The sequence below is a fragment of the Pelophylax lessonae genome (assembly GCF_965119305.1).
Source record: "Pelophylax lessonae genome assembly, chromosome: 2".
Classification (NCBI taxonomy): domain Eukaryota; kingdom Metazoa; phylum Chordata; class Amphibia; order Anura; family Ranidae; genus Pelophylax; species Pelophylax lessonae.
Genome location: NC_138769.1, coordinates 637,462,169 through 637,483,726, shown reverse-complemented (window position 1 = coordinate 637,483,726; position 21,558 = coordinate 637,462,169). Strand labels below are relative to the sequence as shown.

The 21,558-nt window shown below is 45.1% G+C and overlaps 1 protein-coding gene across 1 annotated transcript in view; it reads right to left on the bottom strand.

The window, feature by feature from the left end:
• Positions 1-21,558, bottom strand: part of B3GLCT (beta 3-glucosyltransferase) — a 1,154,157-nt gene that overhangs the window by 41,833 nt on the left and 1,090,766 nt on the right. Inside the window, exon 13 of the mRNA XM_082244867.1 lies at positions 14,491-14,610. Coding sequence (XP_082100993.1) covers positions 14,491-14,610 — 120 coding nt within the window. The remainder of the gene's footprint in view (positions 1-14,490; positions 14,611-21,558) is intronic.

The following is a 21,558-nucleotide window of genomic DNA, read 5'->3' as shown; positions in this document are numbered from 1 at the left end:
CAAGTGGTTTCCTATGGGGCACGTGAAGAAGAGTAGGAGGAACCAAATCGCCCACAGGGGACCCCAGAAGAGGAGATTCAGGGTCGCTCTGTGCACTACCATCTGCAGGTGAGTATCACATGTTATTAATATGAAAAAAAAAAAAAAAACATTTAACCACTTCCTGCCTGCAGTACATCATAGGACGTCATGGGCTTTGAGTACCTGGCGATTTCCTGCACCGTAAAAACAATCAGAGCGGCTGTTCAGCCGCTTTATTGTTCTTACAGGTGGCAGGAGGTGACATCCTGTGCGATTGGTGAGCCGGAGAACGAATCCGCTCGTGGAAAAAAGTTCACCGTAGAGAATACCGAGGACCAGATGGTCCCCGGCAGTCTTTATGACTTGGAGGCCCGGGCCCGACGTTATGACGTAATTTCCAGCCTGGCAGTTGTAAATACTGCTGTGTACTCGGCTGGACCCCACATCTCTCCATGAAGAGGACTTGTCATTCCCTATTCCTATTACAAGGGATGTCTACATTCCTTGTAAAAGCATTAAAAGTGATCTAAAAAAAAAAAAAAAAAAATTAAAGGGAAAGTGTAAAAATAAAAAAGCGAACACATACCGTACGTCGCGCCCACATATGTAAACGACGTTCAATCCACACATGTGAGGTATCGCTGCGAATGTTAGTGCGAGAGCAACAATTCTATCCCAAGACCTCTTCTGTAGCTCTAAATAGGTAACCTGTAAAAATGTTTAAAGCGTTGCCTATGGAGATTTTTAGGTACTGCAGTTTGGTGCTATTCCACGAGTGTGCAAAATTTGAAAGCTTGACATTTTAGGTATCTATTTACTCGGTGTAACATCATCTTTCACATTATACAAAAAAATTGGGCAAACTTTAGTGTTTTGTTTTAATTCATTAAACTTTTTTTTTTATTTTTTTTTTAAAAAACATGTTTGAAAAATTGCTGCACAAATACTGTGTGACATAAAAAGTTGCAATGTCCGCTATTTTATTCCCTACGGTCTCTGCTAAAAAAAGCATATATACTGTTTGGGGGTTTCGAGTAAATTTCTAGCAAAAAAAAATATGATTTTTACATGTAGGAGTGGAGTGCCAGTATTGGCCTGGTATGGAAGTGGTTAACCACTTCTGGACCGGAAGGATTTGCCCCCTTAATGACCAGGCCATTTTTTGTGATTCGGCACTGCGTTATTTTACCAGGCAATTGCGCGGTGGTGCGATGATGTACCTAAATAAAATTAATGTCCTTTGATCCCCTCTGCGATTTTTATTTTTTGCGCTATAAACAAAAAAAGAGCGCCAATTCTGAAAAAAAAAAAAAAAATTCACATTCTCCTATATAACATTCCCCCCCCCCCCCCCAAAAAAAAACCAATGTAAAAATCTAATTTTTTTAACATTTCAGGCCAATTTGTTTTCTGCTACATATTTTTAGTAAAAAAAAAATTTGCAATAAGCGTATTTTGATTGGTGTGTGCAAAACTGGATTTTTGACTTCCGTAAAATCCTTTTCTCTTAAGCTCATTGACAGACGCAGACTTCTTGATTAATATCAGTAGGGTTATACTGCCCCCTACAGGAGTAGGACACTAGGCAGGAAAAAAGTTCTGGCCACACCTATAGGCAGTCCCAGGAGGTATATCCTCTCTCTCCCTGCTATAGGATGTCAGTTATGTAACAAAGCAGTGTCAGAGAATTCAACCCAACCCAACTAAAAATAGAGCGGCGGGTACTGCGTCTGTGAATGAGCTTAAGAGAAAAGGATTTTACGGTAAGTCAAAAATCCAGTTTTCTCTGTCGCTCATTGACAGACGCAGACTTCTTGATTAATATCAGTAGGGACGTCCCAAAGCAGTGCCACAAATGAGGGGTGGGATAACAGAAATAAAAATCCAATCCAGAAGGCCCAACCGGAGCCAACCAGAAGCATCGAGGACTCATCGACCAAAAGGATGAGACCCAACTTGAAAAAAACAAAACCCCCGAGGTAGACCAAAAGGTCCCCTCAAACAGCGGCCTGCAAAACCTTGCGGCCAAAAGAGGCATCCGCCGATGCCAGCACATCAACCTTATAAAACTTTGTAAAGGTATGAACCGACGACCAGGTAGCCGCCTTGCAAACCTGAAGCACTGACGCCTGATGGCGGAAGGCCCAGGAAGCACTAAGAGCCCGAGTGGAGTGCGCCTTAACAGGGAACGGAGGAACCCGACCCTTAATAGATCCATCTGGAGATAGTCGCGGCAGATGCAGGCAACCCCTTTCTAGGACCATCCGTGATCACAAAAAGTGAATCAGCCTTACGAAAAGAGTCAGTAGTAGCCAAGTACACCCTGATCGCCCGAACCACATCCAAGGAGTGTAACGCAAACTCCCGAGGATGACTGGGCTTAGGACACAGGGAAGGCAATACAATATCCTCATTCAAATGAAACTCTGAAACCACCTTAGGAAGGAAGGATGGATTCGGACGAAGAACCACCTTATCCCTATGAACCACCATATGGGGAACGACAGGACAACGCGGCCAGTTCCGACACCCTGCGTGCAGAAGTGATAGCCACCAAAAAGGCCACCTTCTGGGATAAGGTAAGCAAGGGAATCTCCCTAATATTTTCAAAGGGAGGTTTCTGGAGAACCGACAACACCAAATTAAGATCCCAGGGCGGCAAGGGCGCGCGCACCGGAGGAGCCAGGTGCTGCACCCCTTGGATGAAACTCCGCACCAAGGAATGAGTAGCCAGTGGCTTCTGGAAGAAGATTGCCAATGCTGAGACCTGACCCTTGATAGTGCTCAAGGCCAGCTTCTGCTCAACCCCCCGTTGCAGAAAGGCCAATATCCGAGTCACCGAGTAAGAACGTGGAGGAAACCCAAGGGATTCACACCACGCGATATAAGACTTACATGTGCGATGATAGACCTTTCTGGAAGTCGCTTTCCTCGCTTTAACCAGAGTAGGGATAACTGAAGCAGACAAACCCCTGTCCTTCAGCACCTGGCTCTCAACAGCCAAGCCGTCAAAGCCAGTGATCGTAAAGCAGGATGGACGATCAGTCCCTGAGACAGCGGATCTTCCCTGAGAGGAAGTCGCCAAGGAGCGCCTGCGACCAGCCTGACCAAGACGGCATATCAGGCCCGATGAGGCCAATCCGGAGTCACAAGGATGACTGGAATTCCCTCCGCCTCTATCCTGCGAAGAAATTTTGGTGACAACTTGAGAGGGGGAAAGGCATACAGCAGCTGGTACTGCCCCCACAGAGTATTCAGTGCGTCTGCGGTGTCCGCCAGAGGATCGCGGGCGCGGGCTACAACCCTCTGCACCTTTCTGTTGAGCCGAGATGCCAACAGATCCACGTCCGGGGTGCCCCAATGAAGGCACAACTGGTGAAACACCTCTGTCTGAAGAGGCCATTCCCCTTGATCCAGGGTCTGACGGCTGAGAAAGCCCGCCTGTCAATTTTCCACACCCAGAACGTGAACTGCAGACAGAGCCGGAACAAACTGTTCCGCCCAAAACATGCCGGCCACTTCCACGGCCGCTAGAACACTCTTGGTGTAACCTTGATGGTTGACATAGGCCACGGCCGTGGCATTGTCCGACTGAATCCGAACTGAGCAGCCCTGAAGATGCTCGGTCCGGTGAACCAGGCAAAACCTGATCGCTTTCAGTTCCAACACATTTATCGATAACCTGGATACTTTCGGAAAAAAGGGCTTCCCCTGACTGAGCATCGGAGACCGAGGCCCCCAACCCAGAAACTACCTGGTCCGCTCACTCAGCCGGATCCGATTGTCCAGGAAATCGGAATTCCAGTTCCATTTGAGAAGAATCTCCTTTTGGAGAGTCTGCGTATGACACTAAGCCTGCGGAGACTCCGCACAGAAGAGGAGGACGTCCAGGTAGCCCAGGACCGATATGCCCCGCTGCCGCAACAACGCCAGGACTGGGGCCCAAACTTTTGTGAAGACCCGGAAAGCAGAGGCGAGACCAAAGGGTAACGCCACAAACTGATAATGGTCCGCTCCCACCGCAAAGCGCAGATACCGCTGGTGTCCTGCGTAAATGGGAACGTGAAGATAGGCACCCTTGATGTCTATGGGCGCCATTTGCATCCAGTGCTGCACTGTCCCCAACAGAGCCATTAGGCGATTTGGGGACAGTCGCATATTGGAAGGGAAGAACCGCACCGGTGGAAGCGATCGCAACTCGATCTTGTGTTCCGACCGTATGACCTCGTGAACCCATTTGTCTTGAATACTGTAGAGCCACGGGTCCGGGAACCGGCGAAGACACCCCCCCACCCTTGATCTGGGTGGGGGCGCACCTTCAGGCTGAAGCGGTCTTATCCTCAGGTCTGGAAGAACCAAATTTTTGCTTACCAGACCAGGGTCTCTTGAAACCCCCCGGGGGGGGGGGGGCTTTGGAGGACTTTGCCTTATCGCCCGCCCCGGAGGAGTGAAAAAACTTCTTGTGAGCTGTAAAGGAAGGTCCCTTTCTGCGACGAGGTTCCTTACCCTTATTAGCCTGTGGTAGAAAGGTGCTCTTGCCCCCAGTGAGATCCTTAATAATCTCATCCAAGGAAGCACCAAACAGGCGATCCCCCTGAAAAGGGAGATCAGTCAATGCTTTTTTGGAAGCCTGATCCGCCGACCAGCACTTTAACCATAGCATGCGCCGGAGGACCACCGCCGAGATCGACACACGCCCCAGCAATGGGGCAGCGTCCAGAGCGGCGTCACAAACAAACTGTAGCCCCTGCACTATTTGCTCCAGCAACTCCGGCACGGCAGGAGGGAGACTTCTCCCCTCCAGGTCATGGCGTAATAGCTTGGCCCATTCCGTCAATGTCTGTGAAACCAAAGCAATGGTAAACACTGTCCTTAAGGCCGACCCTGCCAGGGAGAATATGGAACGGGACACAGATTCCGCCCTATGGTCAACCGGATCCCGAAAGGACGGGGAATCCTCCACCGGGATAACCGTGGCCTTATTTAGTCTGGAAACCGGCGGATCCACCAAAGGTGGCACCGTCCAATTTTTAGGGGGGAATCTTCAAACGGGTAGCGCCTAGCAATCCGTTTAGGCATCCCAGGGGGTCGTTTTTGGATGGGCCCACTCATCTTTAATAATATCATAAAAGCATTTGGGAAAGGAAAACACCTTTTCTACCTTGGAGGGCTTGCGAGTGCCAAAGGCAACTTCTGTCTGAGCTGCATCCACCGGTGCAACCTCCAGTTTTAGGGTCTCCCGGACTGACATAATCAGTACATCCACCAGTGCCTTGTCCTGTGCTATGGCAGAGGCAGGAAGATCATCCTCACTGTCAGAGGAGCGCGGGACATCAACCCTAAAGGAGGAACCCGCAGCAGCAGCGACCGGCTCAGAATCAGAGTCTGAGGCATCAAAAAAGACAGGGGTAGGCGGGGGTCGTTTTTTAGCCCCCGTCCCTGACAGGCCACCTACCCCCGGGACACAAATGACTCCAGGACCGCCGAAAGTGCATCAATGGTGAGTGGAGAATCGGAGGGCCCTGCGGCCACTTCGAGGGTATCAGATGGGGACACATGTGCAGCAGGGTCCATGGCAACGCCAGGGGAACCTGTCAGCAAAAAATGACAAAATTGCAAAAAAGAAAAGCATTTTTTTTTTTTAAAAGAATCCCCCAGCGCTACAGCGCTCCTCAGTGGTCACGTGCTCGAGACCCCCGCAGAGAGAGAAGAGAGACCCCCAAAAGGCTCACCACATGATGCACCAGAGTTCAAACAGGACTGCTCTCAGCGCTGTCTTTCTGACAGGTGTAATGTTCCGGTACCTTTGGTACCCTAAATTACACTTTCCACAAGTGTATGCGCCCTACCATTTACTTTTGGAAAGGTGCGCATACACCTTTAAGACTGGAGCGGTCATCACTCAGCGCCGGACTAGATGGCTATTTAAGGCGTCGGTTCTCACTCACATGTGTTCGTTCAAACACCCTTACTTGGATGCTAACCTTGCTTGAAGCTTCCATGCTTGCAAGCTTACTTCGCTGACGGAACCTCGCTGCGCTGATCCCTTTATCCCGCTACTGGATCATCCGCCTCTCCTGAACCACCCTTCGGCTGTATCGCTAATAGTGCTAAGTACCCCGCAGGGGAATTCTCTATAAACTTATACTAAGCTTACACTATCTAGCTCTGCATAGTAAAGACTGTTTATTACATCTGCATAAACTAGATTGCTAGCTCTTGAGACTACTGCTACTTTTCTGCACTGGGTTGATCTCTTTTGTATGTCCACCTGCTATTCTATCATCTGCTATCATACAACATTGCTAAACCTTCCTGCATCCATCTGCTACTGTCTCACCTTCAAGTGTCTATCACCTATCACCTCCACTCAACCTATCCCTCAACCTTCATCATTGTGTTACCACATACATAAAGTCATTCTAGGAACCAGCTTGCTAATTGTGTGTATTTACTGGCTGAAATAAGACCTTCCACACATGATGAGTCATTGAGGTTGGGAATGGTATCTCAGCATATCTCTTACATGGCTACTGACGTGGAACTATTTCTGCAGCTGAAAATCCACACCATATAAGAAACGCAGGAGCGTTACAGATTGAACGAACCTAAAATGGATTCAGCAGAAATAACCACTCAGGTGACACAATTAAAACAGCAAGAATCTGCGTTAATACACGCACTTGCTGAATTAAAAGAAGACAATCAGGCTCTGTCGCAGCAGGTAATTAGACTGACACAACTTACCTCTGCTCAGTCCCCTGAACCCAAGATAAATCCCCCTTTGGTATTTACAGGCGATCGCAAAAAATTTCGCGAATTTAAAAACGCATGTGAGTTACTTTTTTTGCTAAAACCTCGTACCTACCTTACTGATCACATTAAGGTTTGTACTATTATTTCTTACCTATCAAGCGATCCTCGAGCCTGGGCAGATTCTCTTTTTGAGAAAAACGACCAGCTTCTCAACTCCTATGCCTTGTTCCTGGCAGAGCTCACTAGCCTATATGATGACCCCAATAGACAGAGTACTGCTGATCTTCAGTTAAGATCCTTGAAACAAGGAAGGAGGCCTGTGGAAGACTTTGTCGCAGAGTTCAAGAGATGGACCCTTGATTCAGAATGGAATGATGCATTTCTGAAAACCCAATTTAGGCTTGGCCTATCAGAAGCCGTTAAGGACGAGCTCGCCCGAGCGGATCTGCCAAAAACCCTGGATGCATTAATACAACTCAGTATTACCATAGATAGAAGACTACGAGAAAGAAAGGCTGAAAAGATGGGAATGCCATTATCCGTTTCCTCTCAGAGTCTGGCCGTTCCTATGGAGGTAGGAACCATACGCCCACCGCTATCAACTATGGAAAAAGCCAAAAGACGAAATGAAAATCTCTGCTTGTACTGTGCATCCCCGGATCACAAGATAAACGTCTGTCCCCTAGTCAACAAAAAGAAGGGTGAGTGTTCACATGTCTCTCTAGGAGGATTGACAACTTCATTCACTAACCCCTACATTTCTGTTTTTTTGACATTACAGTGGGACCAGAACAGGATTACTACTAAGGCCATGATTGACACAGGATCTTGTGGAAATTATATGGATATATGTTTTGCTGCTTTAAATAAAATTCCTATTATTTCTAAACTCAAACCTGTCTCAGTAAGTCTTATTACCGGTGTTCCGTTATCCTCTGGTCCGATCACCGATCAGACACAAGCACTTCTAGTCACTATTAACGAGTCTCATAGGGAGACTTCTACCTTCGATTTAATACCATCACCCCACTTTCCCATTGTGTTGGGACTTCCCTGGTTGCACACACACCAACCAACCATAGATTGGAAGAAACGGTCCTTGACCTTCCCTTCTTGTTATTGCGAGGAAACTTGTAACCTCCCGTTTTCCGGGAAGATTCTGTCTGTGGTGACAGATGAGATTGCACCACTATGTTATCAGGATCTTTCTGAGGTTTTTCTTGAGAAAAATGCTCAAGCATTACCTCCTCATCGAGACTATGATTGTAGCATTGATCTACTCCCAAATAGCAAATTGCCGTTCGGTCATGTTTATCCTCTTTCACAGGATGAACTTGCCCATCTCAAAACCTATTTGGATGAGAACTTGGAAAAAGGTTTTATTAGACCTTCCACTTCTTCCACAGCAGCAGGACTCTTTTTTGTTCGCAATAAAGATTCAAGTCTCAGACCTATCATCGACTACAGGAAATTGAATGCTATCACAATAAAAGATCGCTATCCTCTACCGCTTATCCCTGAGCTCATTGAGCAGGTGCGTGGAGCTATCTATTTTTCAAAATTAGACCTGAAAGGAGCATACAATCTCATTCGAATCCGTGATGGACACGAGTGGAAGACTGCGTTCAGAACTAGATACGGATTGTTCGAATATCTTGTGATGCCATTCGGCCTATGCAATGCCCCTGCAGTTTTCCAACGATTTATAAACGATATTTTTAAAGACTTACTAGATGTCTGTGTTGTGGTATATCTGGACGATATACTTATATATTCACGGACCCTGTCTGAACACATAAGACATGTAAGACTTGTATTATCGAGATTGCTTGCACATAATCTTTATGTGAAGCTGAAGAAATGCTTGTTCCATAAAGATGAGGTACTCTTTCTAGGCTACATCATATCCAAAACAGGAATCGAGATGGACATGAGTAAAATATCCTGCATTCAGGATTGGCCTACACCAACTACACGCAAGGCGCTACAGCGATTCCTGGGATTTTTTAAATTTCTACAGGAAGTTCATAAAAAACTTTTCTGCTATTGTGAGACCCCTCACACAGCTCACTAGCATAAAAATACCATTTAAATGGTCAGAAGAAGCAAATAAGGCTTTCCACTTGTTAAAGACAAGGTTTACTTCCGCTCCCATATTACGCCATCCAGACCCATCCCTCCAATACATTCTGGAGGTAGATGCGTCAAACCTGGCAGTAGGAGCAATACTCTCCCAACGACCTACCCCCACTTCACCACTTCATCCAGTCGCCTTTTTTTCTAAATCCCTGAGCAGTCCCGAGATAAATTACCCCGTGGGTGAGAAGGAACTGCTTGCTATAAAATTGGCTCTGGAGAATTGGCGACATTTACTCGAAGGCACCCAATTACCAATAATTATATACACGGACCATAAAAACCTCCAATATCTTCAGACTAGCAAAACTCTCTCGCATCGACAGGTACGATGGTCACTATTCTTTCTAAGGTTTAACTTCCTAGTGACCTACACACCTGCAGATAAGAACAAAAAGGCGGATGCACTATCACGACTAACTGAAGAAAACTGCTTTGAGATTCCTTCCGTTCCTATAATACCTCACAAACGCATTATTGGAGTTGTCCGTTCCTTGAAGGAAGAGGTTCTGCATGGTATAAGGTTGGATTCACCCCCACCACAACTAAATACTGATGCAGAAGCCTTCCTCTACTACAACGACAAACTTTACATACCACCTACCCTACGCACCAAGATCTTGGAATTATCGCATGATGTGCCTATGGCAGGACATATGGGTATGACAAAGACTTTCAATTTGATTTCTCGGCAATTCTGGTGGCCTGACATGAAAACATCTATACAAAAATTTGTCTCTTCATGCAATGTCTGTGCCAGGTCCAAAATTGACACTACGAGACCATCCGGTCTACTATGCAGTCTACCAATACCCAAAACTCCATGGGAGGTTCTGTCATTGGACTTCATCGTAGAATTGCCTCCTTCCAAAGGATTTAATACCATCTTGGTGTCAGTGGACCATCTGACAAAGATGGCACATTTCATTGCTATTCGCAGACTACCTTCGTCCAAACAAACGGCAGAACTCCTGATGAAACATGTCTTCAGATTACATGGTATCCCAAAAACTCTTTTGTCTGACCGTGGATCCCAATTTATTTCTAAATTCTGGCAAGAACTATGTCACATACTACGGATTGAGCGGAAGCTCACTTCTCCTTACCATCCGCAGACCAACGGACAGACTGAAAGAGTCAACCAATGCATCGAGCAGTATTTACGTTGTTACACTTCTTACCAACAGGATGATTGGTTGGATCTTCTCCCCCTGGCAGAATTTGCCTACAACAACGCAACTCACAGTACAACCAAGCAGAGTCCGTTCTACTTGAACTATGGGTTCCATCCCTCTATTCTCCCTCCACGCATCCTTCCTTCAAATAACCCAGTAGCCTCAGACTATCTTTCCCAAATAAAGGATTCTCTGGGTTTACTAAATACTACCATTGCACACGCTCACAGTCAACAAAAGAAGTACTATGATCTTCGTAGAAGACCTTCTCCACAGTATACTATCAGGGACCTCGTTTGGCTCTCAACAAAAAACTTGAGACTGAAGATCCCTAGCAAAAAGCTTGGACCTCTGTTCTTGGGACCTTTCCCAATCAAGAAACTTATTGGAAAAGCTGCAGTGCAGCTTACATTGCCAATGGACCTAAAAATCCATCCCATTTTCCATGTGTCGCTACTAAAACCCCATGTTCCGGACCAAGGAATAAGGCCTAATATTCCACCTCCCCCTCCTGTACAAGTTGAAGGTGGAGAAGAATACGAGATAAAAGAGATTCTGGATTCTCGTATCTACAGAAGAAGACTTCAGTACTTGGTTAGATGGAAGAACTATGGGCCCCAAGACGACACCTTGCTAAACACCTCTGACATACATGCCCCTAGATTAATCCGCAATTTTCATGCGAGATACCCAGACAAACCAGCTTCAGAGGCCTTCAGGAGCAGGCTTTAAGGGGGGGGTATTGTAATGTTCCGGTACCTTTGGTACCCTAAATTACACTTTCCACAAGTGTATGCGCCCTACCATTTACTTTTGGAAAGGTGCGCATACACCTTTAAGACTGGAGCTGTCATCACTCAGCGCCGGACTAGATGGCTATTTAAGGCGTCGGTTCTCACTCACATGTGTTCGTTCAAACACCCTTACTTGGATGCTAACCTTGCTTGAAGCTTCCATGCTTGCAAGCTTACTTCGCTGACGGAACCTCGCTGCGCTGATCCCTTTATCCCGCTACTGGATCATCCGCCTCTCCTGAACCACCCTTCGGCTGTATCGCTAATAGTGCTAAGTACCCCGCAGGGGAATTCTCTATAAACTTATACTAAGCTTACACTATCTAGCTCTGCATAGTAAAGACTGTTTATTACATCTGCATAAACTAGATTGCTAGCTCTTGAGACTACTGCTACTTTTCTGCACTGGGTTGATCTCTTTTGTATGTCCACCTGCTATTCTATCATCTGCTATCATACAACATTGCTAAACCTTCCTGCATCCATCTGCTACTGTCTCACCTTCAAGTGTCTATCACCTATCACCTCCACTCAACCTATCCCTCAACCTTCATCATTGTGTTACCACATACATAAAGTCATTCTAGGAACCAGCTTGCTAATTGTGTGTATTTACTGGCTGAAATAAGACCTTCCACACATGATGAGTCATTGAGGTTGGGAATGGTATCTCAGCATATCTCTTACATGGCTACTGACGTGGAACTATTTCTGCAGCTGAAAATCCACACCATATAAGAAACGCAGGAGCGTTACAACAGGAAGTCCTGTGGAGTGATTTTCTAGGTCTAGGGAGGGGCTCTGCCCCCTTAGATGCCCTCAGTAACTCCTACAGCTGCTCAGCTCTCAAGCAAGACGAGCTGGGTGTACCAAGATGGCCGCCGCCATGCAGAGGACATGAAAGCTACAACAAAATGGCGGCCCCGCACAGCCCGCGGAAAAATGGCGGCCTCGTGTGGTCCGCAGTGCCAACAGGGGACCCCCGTGTGCCTACCCTACCGATCGATCGGTAGATGGGCCTGAAAGCACAGGTATTAACCCCCCCACACGATCGTTTTAGGGAAACACCGGCGGCGCCCCCCACCGCTCCCATATGTGGCCTGTAACCCACTAGTGAAGGGGGCAGATAGGTGGGGGTGCGTAACAGGACAGAGGGGAACCCGGAATCATGAGGGTCCGACCATCCCGGGGAGGGGCCCGCGTCCACCCCAAAACCCGTCAGGGGGAGAGGGGGAACATTCTACTCACCATACCGGAACAGGCGGGCGCCAACTACTGACAGAACCCCTCTCCACCGAGGTGGGGGGCTGTCGGCCAACACGGATGCCACGACTCAGGCTCAGACTGGTCGTAGGCGACCTGGCGAGACGTTTAACTCGCGGGGCCAGTACTCGCTCAGTGGGACTATGTCGCTGCTGACCCAGCGCGGAGCTAGGGCCTGCACACGCTCGTAGGCCGGCTGGGGTGACCACTGGATCTCAACATCCAGCCCGTCGCCCAGATCCAGCATAATTGCTTAAAGATCTCACAGGAACAACTGGAGAAAAAAGCTAACTAAAAAAGATTTATCGAAAAAAGCTTGCCAGGACCAGAGATCCCAGCAAGGAACTTAGGTCCTTACTCCTGACTAGGCAGAAAAAAACTGACATCCTATAGCAGGGAGAGAGAGGATATACCCCCTGGGACTGCCCATAGGTGTGGCCAGAACTTTTTTCCTGCCTAGTGTCCTACTCTTGTAGGGGGCAGTATAACCCTACTGATATTAATCAAGAAGTCTGCGTCTGTCAATGAGCGACAGAGAAAAGTTATTGCATCTACTAACTACAGGAAAGATTTATGTCATTTTTATTGGTTTTTTTTTTCCTAGTAATGGCGATCTGTGATTTTTAGCAGGACTGTGACATTGCGGCGGACAGATCTGACCCCTAACTGACATTTTTGACACTTTTTGGGGGACCAGTGACATTACTACAGTAATTAGTGCTAAAAATATGCACTGTTACTGTAATAATGACACTGGCAGGGAAGGGGTTAACACAATGGGTGATCAAGGGGTTAAAATTGTATGGGGGTTGGGCTTTTGAAATGATCATAGAGACATGTGATCCTAAATATAAGGATCACAGACGCTCTGTGAACATTCCAGAGAGAAGATCTGTCAGCTGTGTTTACAACAGCTGACCATCCTTCTCTCCCAGCGGGTAACGATAGCGGATGCCTGGCGGCAATCGGAGCCACCGGCCCCATGCATCTGAGTCTCCGCTGCCGAGTTCATACGTGTGTACAGTTACGTTGGTTCGCGCAGGAGGGGCTGCCTGCTGCAGTAAATCTGCAGCGTGTGGTCCTTAAGTGGTTAAAGTAAAACAAAAACCTTAACGCTTTACAACCACTTTAAATTACGCAACTGCTTTGTGACATCTACAAAAATGGAATCAAAAGTTTAATATCTCTATTATATTGTCACATATACAGTATGACAGGGTACAGTACATCTAATCTCAAGAAAAAAAAGGAACATATTGTCTCTTGCCAGTCCTTAAATGTGAGGGTTGCATTTTGTTTTTGAAGCATTTTTTCCAATGTTTTCAACTGGTGATCTTGCCAGAAACATAATTCCTGTCCTAGTGTGACATTGCTACATTACTGTAGGTCAGAACACCTTCTCCTCTCCATACCATAAGAGGGAAGTATTTTATAGTTTACAGAGGTGAACTGGAAAGGGCTAATAACATTACTTGAGATAAGTGCAGAAAAGACAGAGGGCACAGGAAGTTATCAGGTCACTGTGTTTCTAAAAGGAAAAACATGCACTTTTCATGGCATTGGTAGGATTCACACATACTTTAAAAGGCACAAGACCAACTAGCAGCTAGCCAAAACCTAGAACTGTTTTCTTGTTAAAGTGATTATAAAGTCTTGTCTTTTTCCCTATAAAAATAACAAACATGTTGTAGTGGATTTGCACAGAGCAGCCCGGATCCTCCTCTTCTCGGGTCCCTCTTCTCTTCTTCTGGCCCCTCCCTCCTGTTCAGTGCCCCCACAGCAAGCAGCTTGCTATGGGGGCACCCGAGCCGAATCACAGCTCCCTGTGTCCATTCAAACATGGAGCCCCCCCTCCCTTCTGACGCAGCTGCTGTATCTCAGTCAATCATAAGGGAGAATCTCGGACAGCTGAGACATTTGTGGACATCGCTGGACAGAGAGGGACCTCAGGTAAGTATTAGGGGTGCTGCTATACACAGAAGGCCTTTTATCTTAATGCATACAATGCATTAGGTTAAAAGACCTCCTGACTTTAGAACTCCTTTAGGCTTCTTTTAACAGTGCTCCATTTCAAGATCTATAATTCATTAATTATTTAAAACTTAAATATGGGTTAAGAATTGTTTACAATAGATGTAAAAGCAATTTAAGCTAACTGCAATACTGTATGCATCCCAGAGGCTGCAATCACTGAAAAGAAAAATTAATTAAAATACAGCTGTCTGATTTCCTCATGCCCAATAGCCTAGAAACTGTACAGTAAATACAAGTTTAGACTATTAAGTAAAAACAGTTTTGTTGATATAGACTGGAAAGGCATCAAGCAGATTATATTAATCTCTTACCCGCCTCCACCAGTAATGTAATTGTAACCCCTTGCGCTTAATCCATAACCATAACGCTCTCCCAAAAAGATGGCTTCATTAAAATCATAGCAGCTGAGCAGTTTTTGCAATCTTGGGAGACTGAATGGAAATAAAATATTGAATTTTAGGAAAAACAGAAAAACTATTACAATGATTACAAAATATATTAAATATTAATATTATTTAGCTCCATTTAAACTTAACATAACCCAAAATGACTTCAGGAAAATAAAGTTTTCTGTGAAAAAGATATTAGCCCCATAGACTCAATCATCTTAAACTGTATTGTTGCCTTTATCTTTTTCACGCAGTGAGCTGCAGTTTTAGATACATTTTACATTTCTTACCATTCATCATTATCAGGATTTTTAATATACAGCATTAAAAGACACATCACAACTGAGCACAGGTAATGTATACTTAGGATGAAAATGTAAGTATTAGACTTTGGGGAAAAGGGATGAGGGGTTGTACTGAGGATGAGGGTCAGTTAAATAATTTTTGTAATAAATGTAGAGTTATCCTTTACGGCCATTTCTTTGAATTCTTTTTTTAACCACTTCTCCTCTCAAAACTGTACACCCCTATAGAATGCAGCAATTTCTACATTTCTGCGAATGACCTGTTTATTTGGCATTAACTGTCATTACTTAAGATATTACCTAGCAAAAAAAAATATTTGTATGCAATCCTAAGACAAAAAAAAAAAAAAATATCAAAACCTAAAAATTCACTTTTTTTTTTTTGGACCAGTGTTAGTTTAAAAAAACAGTGCTATGGTAGAGTAAAAGCACAATTTTATTCTATAATTTAAAAAAATAAATAAAAAAAAACATTGAAATTATGATCAGGTGCAAAACATTGCAATCATTTACAATTTAAATAAAACATTTTTTTACGACCTTTATTTCATTTGCATTTGTTAATGTGCTGGACAAACAAAAAGAAACAAAAATATAAATATTAAATGGTTAAGAAAATATAATTAACAAAAGAAAATCAGCAATAAAACAGCTAAAAGCAGAAAGGAGAAAAGGAGTTAAAGTTAAATGGAAACAAATTAAAAAAAAAAACAAAAACAAAGAAAAACACAAAAATAGAAAAAAAAATGTACTTCTAATTACACAGCAACTTCCAAATTAATTTCAAGAGTTGAGAATTGCCAACAAATGGGAGGGGGGCAGAAGGACTAGATGTACTACACATGTCCTATGTACTTTGAAGAAGATTTTTTTCTGTGTGTGTAGCACGCTCTGTGCCCTAGACTAATTAAATTAGGCTTACATTAGTTTAACCAATTCAGCTCCGTAAGGTCTTACCCCCTTCCTGACCAGGCCATTTTTGCGATACGGCACTGCGTTGCTTTAACTGACAATTGACGCTGTACCCAAATAAAATGGAAGTCTTTTTTCCCCCAAAAAGAGCTTTCTTATGGTATTTGATCACCTCTGCGGTTTTTATTTTTTGTGCTTTAAACAAAAAAAGAACCATCATTTTGAAAAAAAAATCTATTTAGGTCAATATGTATTCTGCTACATATTTTTGGTATAAAAAAAATCCCAATAAGTGTATATTGATTGGTTTGCACAAAAGTTATAGCGTCTACAAACTATGGGATACATTTATGGACTTTTTATTTTTTTTGTTTTTACTAGTAATGGCGGCAATCAGCGATTTTTAATGAGACTGCAACATTGCAGCGGACAAATCTGACACTAAGTGCCATTTTTCGGGGACCAGTGACACCAACACAGTGACCAGTGCTGAAATAAAATGCTCTGTTACTGTATAAATGCCACTGGCAGGGAAGGGGTTAATACCAGGGGCAATCAAGGGGTTTAAGTGTGCTCCTAGGGAGTGCTTTCTAACTGTGGGAGGAATGGATTCACTAAAGGAAAAGGGAGATCTGTGTTTCAGCTTAGCTTTTCCTCCCTGACAGAACAGTGGTGTGACTTGTTTACATAGGCAGACCGCCGTTCTGTCATTCCACCGTGACGGCTGCTGGGACCCGTTGATTAGCTCCAGCTGTGTCCAATCGCATCGGGAGCGGCGCTCCAGCAGAGTGCACACACCCCCGACATCTCCTGCACAAAATCACATACATGTATGTGATTTTGCGCAGCTGGGCTGCCCTTCTGCAGGGTATATGTGGTGGGCCGTCCGAAACTGGTTAATAAGCCCTGTTAAATCTTTCATTTTAAATAAGCTAAATACATTCCCGGTGGCCCAAAACACAAAGCGTGCTCAATTTTAGATTTCTTTTTCTTAAGTAGGCACACCCTGAGTAGAAAAGCCATTTTCCTGACAATATGATTCACAGATGGCATCTAGTTCTCTGTGTGGAAGCAATGATCTCCCAGCAGAAGTCAGACACCCGTCCCTGCTAATTCAGAGCTAGACCTTTCCCATTAGCAAGGATCATAAGCTTAGCTGGTTGTGGAGCTAACTCTAAGTCAAACTCAGCAGGGGGGGATTTTGGACCTCTGCAGAGAGACCACTGCTTTCACACAAAAAAGAAAGCAAGGGTCCTTCTTTACAGCAGCCTGACAGTGACAGTCTTTTCTACCTTGGCTGTGGCTACTTTCTAAACATCATACAATATAAGACTTTTCTTTTTTACACATTTTCTTTTCTCACTTTACTGCACTTTACATCACCATACAATAGGCCAGACTGTGTGTTATTGGCACTTGTTATATTTCAATAGGGTCCACGAGCTGTAAAAAAAAGCTCAATGCTCCTGTAATATAAGCCGGATGTAAGGCAGCTTGTTAGTATGCCTTCTGTGTGCACAGCGGTAGAACATCAGTTCAGACAGATATAACAAACGATAAACACTTCACTTATCTATAGTATATTATTTATTGTAATAACACAGACTTAGATATGCTGTAGATTTATTTCCAACACAATGCTGAATAGTTACATTGGGAAAGTGAATTGCTTAAGACATAGACAGATGCTAGATTAACATAAAGTCTTTCAGAAAGTTACAGCTCAAATAACAATGCACTCTTCTGAGAATGATATCTTATCGGTTTCATGACACAATTTATAGAGTTCATGTCATAGTGAAAATTATTTTTCTGCTGGCATGTCTTTCGTTGCACCCAATGATGATGCAGGAGGAAGAAAAATCTGCTATTTATTCCTTGCTCTTATTGCACTTTGGCACATCAGGGAGCTTATAACGATGTTCTTAAATTTTCATTATTCTCTTAAAAACTCCAGATCTTAATATATATAATGCAAGAGTAGTAAATTGTGAATGTTATATACAATGCTGTCGGAATCGGGGGAAAAACGGCTTTGGAAAGGTCCCAGAAAGGTCTTTCCTGTATCATTACAGCACAGAATATTATAGAGATAACTTTGAATTCGGCATTTAGCTAAGTCATGCATACATAATTACATACAGTTTCTTTAACCACTTAAGTATCAGGCCATTTTTTGCGATACGGCACTGCGTCACTTTAACTGACAATTGCGCGGTCGTGTGACGCTGTACCCAAATAAAATTCATGTCCCCGTTTCCCCACAAATAAAGCTTTCTTTTGGTAGCATTTGATTACCTCTGCATTTTTTATTTTTTGCGCTATAAACAAAAATAGAGCAACAATTCTGAAAAAAAAACAATATTTTTTACTTTCTGCTATAAAACATTCCCAATAAAAAAAATAAAATAAGAAATTAATTTTTTCATTAATTTAGGCCATTTTGTATTCTGCTACATATTTTTGGTAAAACAAAAGTTCCAATAAGTGTATATTGATTGGTTTGCGTAAAAAATATATTGCGTATACAAACTAGGAAATAGATTTATGTAATTTTTATTTATTTTTTTTACTAGTAATGGCGGCAAGCAGCATTTTTTTATCAGGACTGCGACATTGCGGCAGACAGATCAGACACCTGACAATTTTGGGGAGACCAGTGACATTACTAGAGTAACCAGTGCGAATAACTGGATTTTTGACTTACCGTAAAATCCTTTTCTCTTAAGTTCATTGACGGACACAGTTCTCTGATCCATATCAGTAGGGTTATACTGCCCCCTACAGGAGTAGGACACTAGGCAGAAAAAAAGTTGTGGCTACACCTATGGGCAGTCCTGGAGGGTACATCCTCTATCTTCCTGCATAGGATGTCAGTTTTGTATCAAAGCCGTGTCAGAAAGTAACACAAACCCAATTCAAAATAGAGGGGTGGTTACAGCATTCGTCAATGAACTTAAGAGAAAATGGAATTTTTGTAAAATCTTACCGTAAAATTTCTTTCTCGGAGTCCTCTGACAGTCGCCGCCCATTCATACAGTCTTCACCAATGGGTATTGACCTCTTATCCACAGGAGCAAGCTAGGCATAAGACTTGTTAAGAACAAAGCAATTTACATAGACATACCTGTAGGGGGCTGTCCCTTTGGTCCAATACCCCCCTGCTATCAGCCTTCCCAACTCAGTTTGGTAGCAAGCAGTTAAAGTCCATAAAACCCCAAAAGAGGGGCGGGGGCGGCGACTGTCAGAGGACTCAGAGAAAGAAATTTTACGGTAAGATTTTACAAAAATTCAGTTTTCTCTTACGTCCTCTGACAGTCGCCACCCACTCATACAGTCTTTACCAATGGGATGTCGCAAAGCAGTATAGACATGAGGGGTGGGAAGCGCAACCGTCACAAAGGCAACGCAGCACCCAGGTCAGAGAAAGGAACCTTATCTGAACAGAAAGGCAAACCCTCTGGGTAACAAAAAAGCTCAACTGGAGCAACAACCCAGGAAAGCAAATAAACAAGTAGAAAACAACCCCAACAGTCAGGTACCGGCAAAGCCAGGGCCCCCTCAAGGAACCGCCGCACACAGAACTTTGCGGCCAAAGGAGGCATCTGCTGATGCCAGAACATCAAGTTTGTAAAATTTTGAGAAGGTGTGCACGGAAGACCAAGTAGCAGCCTTGCACACCTGGGCCACCGAAGCCTGATGCCGGAAAGCCCATGACGCGCTCACCGCCCTGGTAGAGTCTGCCTTGACAGGGAAGGGCGGTACCCGTTCCTTAATCGAATAGGCCTGTACAATCGTCTGTCTGATCCATCTTGAAATGGTTGCCGCCGACGCAGCCGTACCCTTCTGAGGTCCCTCAGGAAGGACAAAACGAGAATCCGACTTCCTAAAGGATTCAGTGGATGGCAGGTAAACCCTGATTGCCCAGACAACATCCAAGGAATGTAAGGCAAACTCCTTAGGATGCTTAGGATTTGCACACAGCGAAGGTAAGACAATATCCTCGTTAAGGTGAAAATCAGAAACCACCTTAGGAAGGAAAGATTGGTTAGGTCGCAAGACCACCTTATCCCTATGAACCACCAGGTAAGGGGAGCGGCAAGACAGGGCCGCCAACTCCGACACTCTGCGGGCAGATGTGATCGCCACCAGAAAGGCAACCTTTCATGACAGTAGAGGCAGAGAAATTTCCCTGATGTTTTCAAAGGGAGGATGTTGCAAAACGGACAGAACCAAGTTCAAGTCCCAAGGAGTTAAGGCGCTTTCCGAGGAGGAGCCAAATGACGCACTTCTTGAACAAAGGTGCGTATCAAAGAGTTTGTCGCCAAGGGGTGCTGGAAAAGGATAGCCAGTGCAGATAACTGGCCCTTAATCGTGGTCAACGCAAGGCGCTGGTCCACACCAGTTTGCAGGAACGCCAACACCCTGGCCACCGAAAAGGAGCGAGGATGGATGCCCCTGGATTCACATCAGGCAAAATAAGCCTTCCAGGTACGATAATAGATCTTACCGGACGAGGTCTTCCTAGCCTTGAGCAGGGTAGGAATGACTGCCGATGAAAGACCACGATCTCTCAGGACCTGGCTTTCAACAGCCATGACGTTAAAGCCAGCAACTGTAAAGCAGGATGGAAGATCGGCCCCTGAGACAGCAGATCGTCCCGTAATGGGAGTCGCCATGGAGGCTCGATGACCAGTTGTATGATGTCCGCATACCAAGACCGGCACGGCCAGTCCGGGCCACCAGAATCACAAACTTTGGTTCCGAGACCAACCTGCGTAGGGACCTGGACAACAACTGAATCAGGGGGAAGGCATTAATCAGGCAATACTGATGCCAAGGCACCACCAGCGCATCCGAGGCGATTGCCAGAGGATCGCGCGTTCTTGCCACAAACTTTCCCACCGTGTTGTTTAGCCGAGATGCAAACAGATCCACATCTGGGGTTCCCCATCTCGCACACAGCATCTGAAACACCTCCGGGTGTAGGGACCATTCTCCCTGGTCCAGGGTCTGGCGGCTCAGATAATCGGCCTGCCAATTCTCCACACCTGGAATGTGAACTGCCGAAATCACCGGGACGTGCGTCTCGGCCCTAGACAGAATGTTGCCCCCTTGGTGATTGATGGAGTACCTGAATCATTCACCAAGGCTGGGGGGAATTTGCAGTCCTGGGACTCCATGAGAAAAATACTATGGCGCTGGCCCTTTAAGACGCGATCGCGGCGACCCACCGCAATGCGCCGCAATAAGGATTACACTAAGGCACCCCCCTGAGATGGGAAAAGCACTGAAAACAGAAGAATATTCCCCAAAACCAGCAAAAAGAACTCCCAGAAGTGTTACCACGCTGCTGGAAACGATCTCTGCATACAGGAAAGGAAGTGATGTCACCCGCTAGAGGCTGAACAGGAACTGTCTAAGGGAAAATGGTTGCCAATGCATCTGAATGGGAGGCTCCGGGAAAATAGCCGCCGAACATGTGCAAAGAAGAACAACTTGCCACACACAAGATGGCGCCCGAAGGCACCAAAAACACTACATAGAGAGCTGCAGAAAGTGCCCACAGTGAGGCCAGAGCAGCTGCCCATACCCAAAATGGCGGACCCGCGGTTTTTTGCACCGCAGCAGTCCGCACCGCCATGTCTGCACCCCCAAACACATTGATAAAGTGGACAGGGATAGGGACCCCCACAGACCCCCCCACGGCGATACATGCGCCAAGAGGCATCCGCAGGGATCGGGAGGGATGCGAGCCCCGGACACAGACATG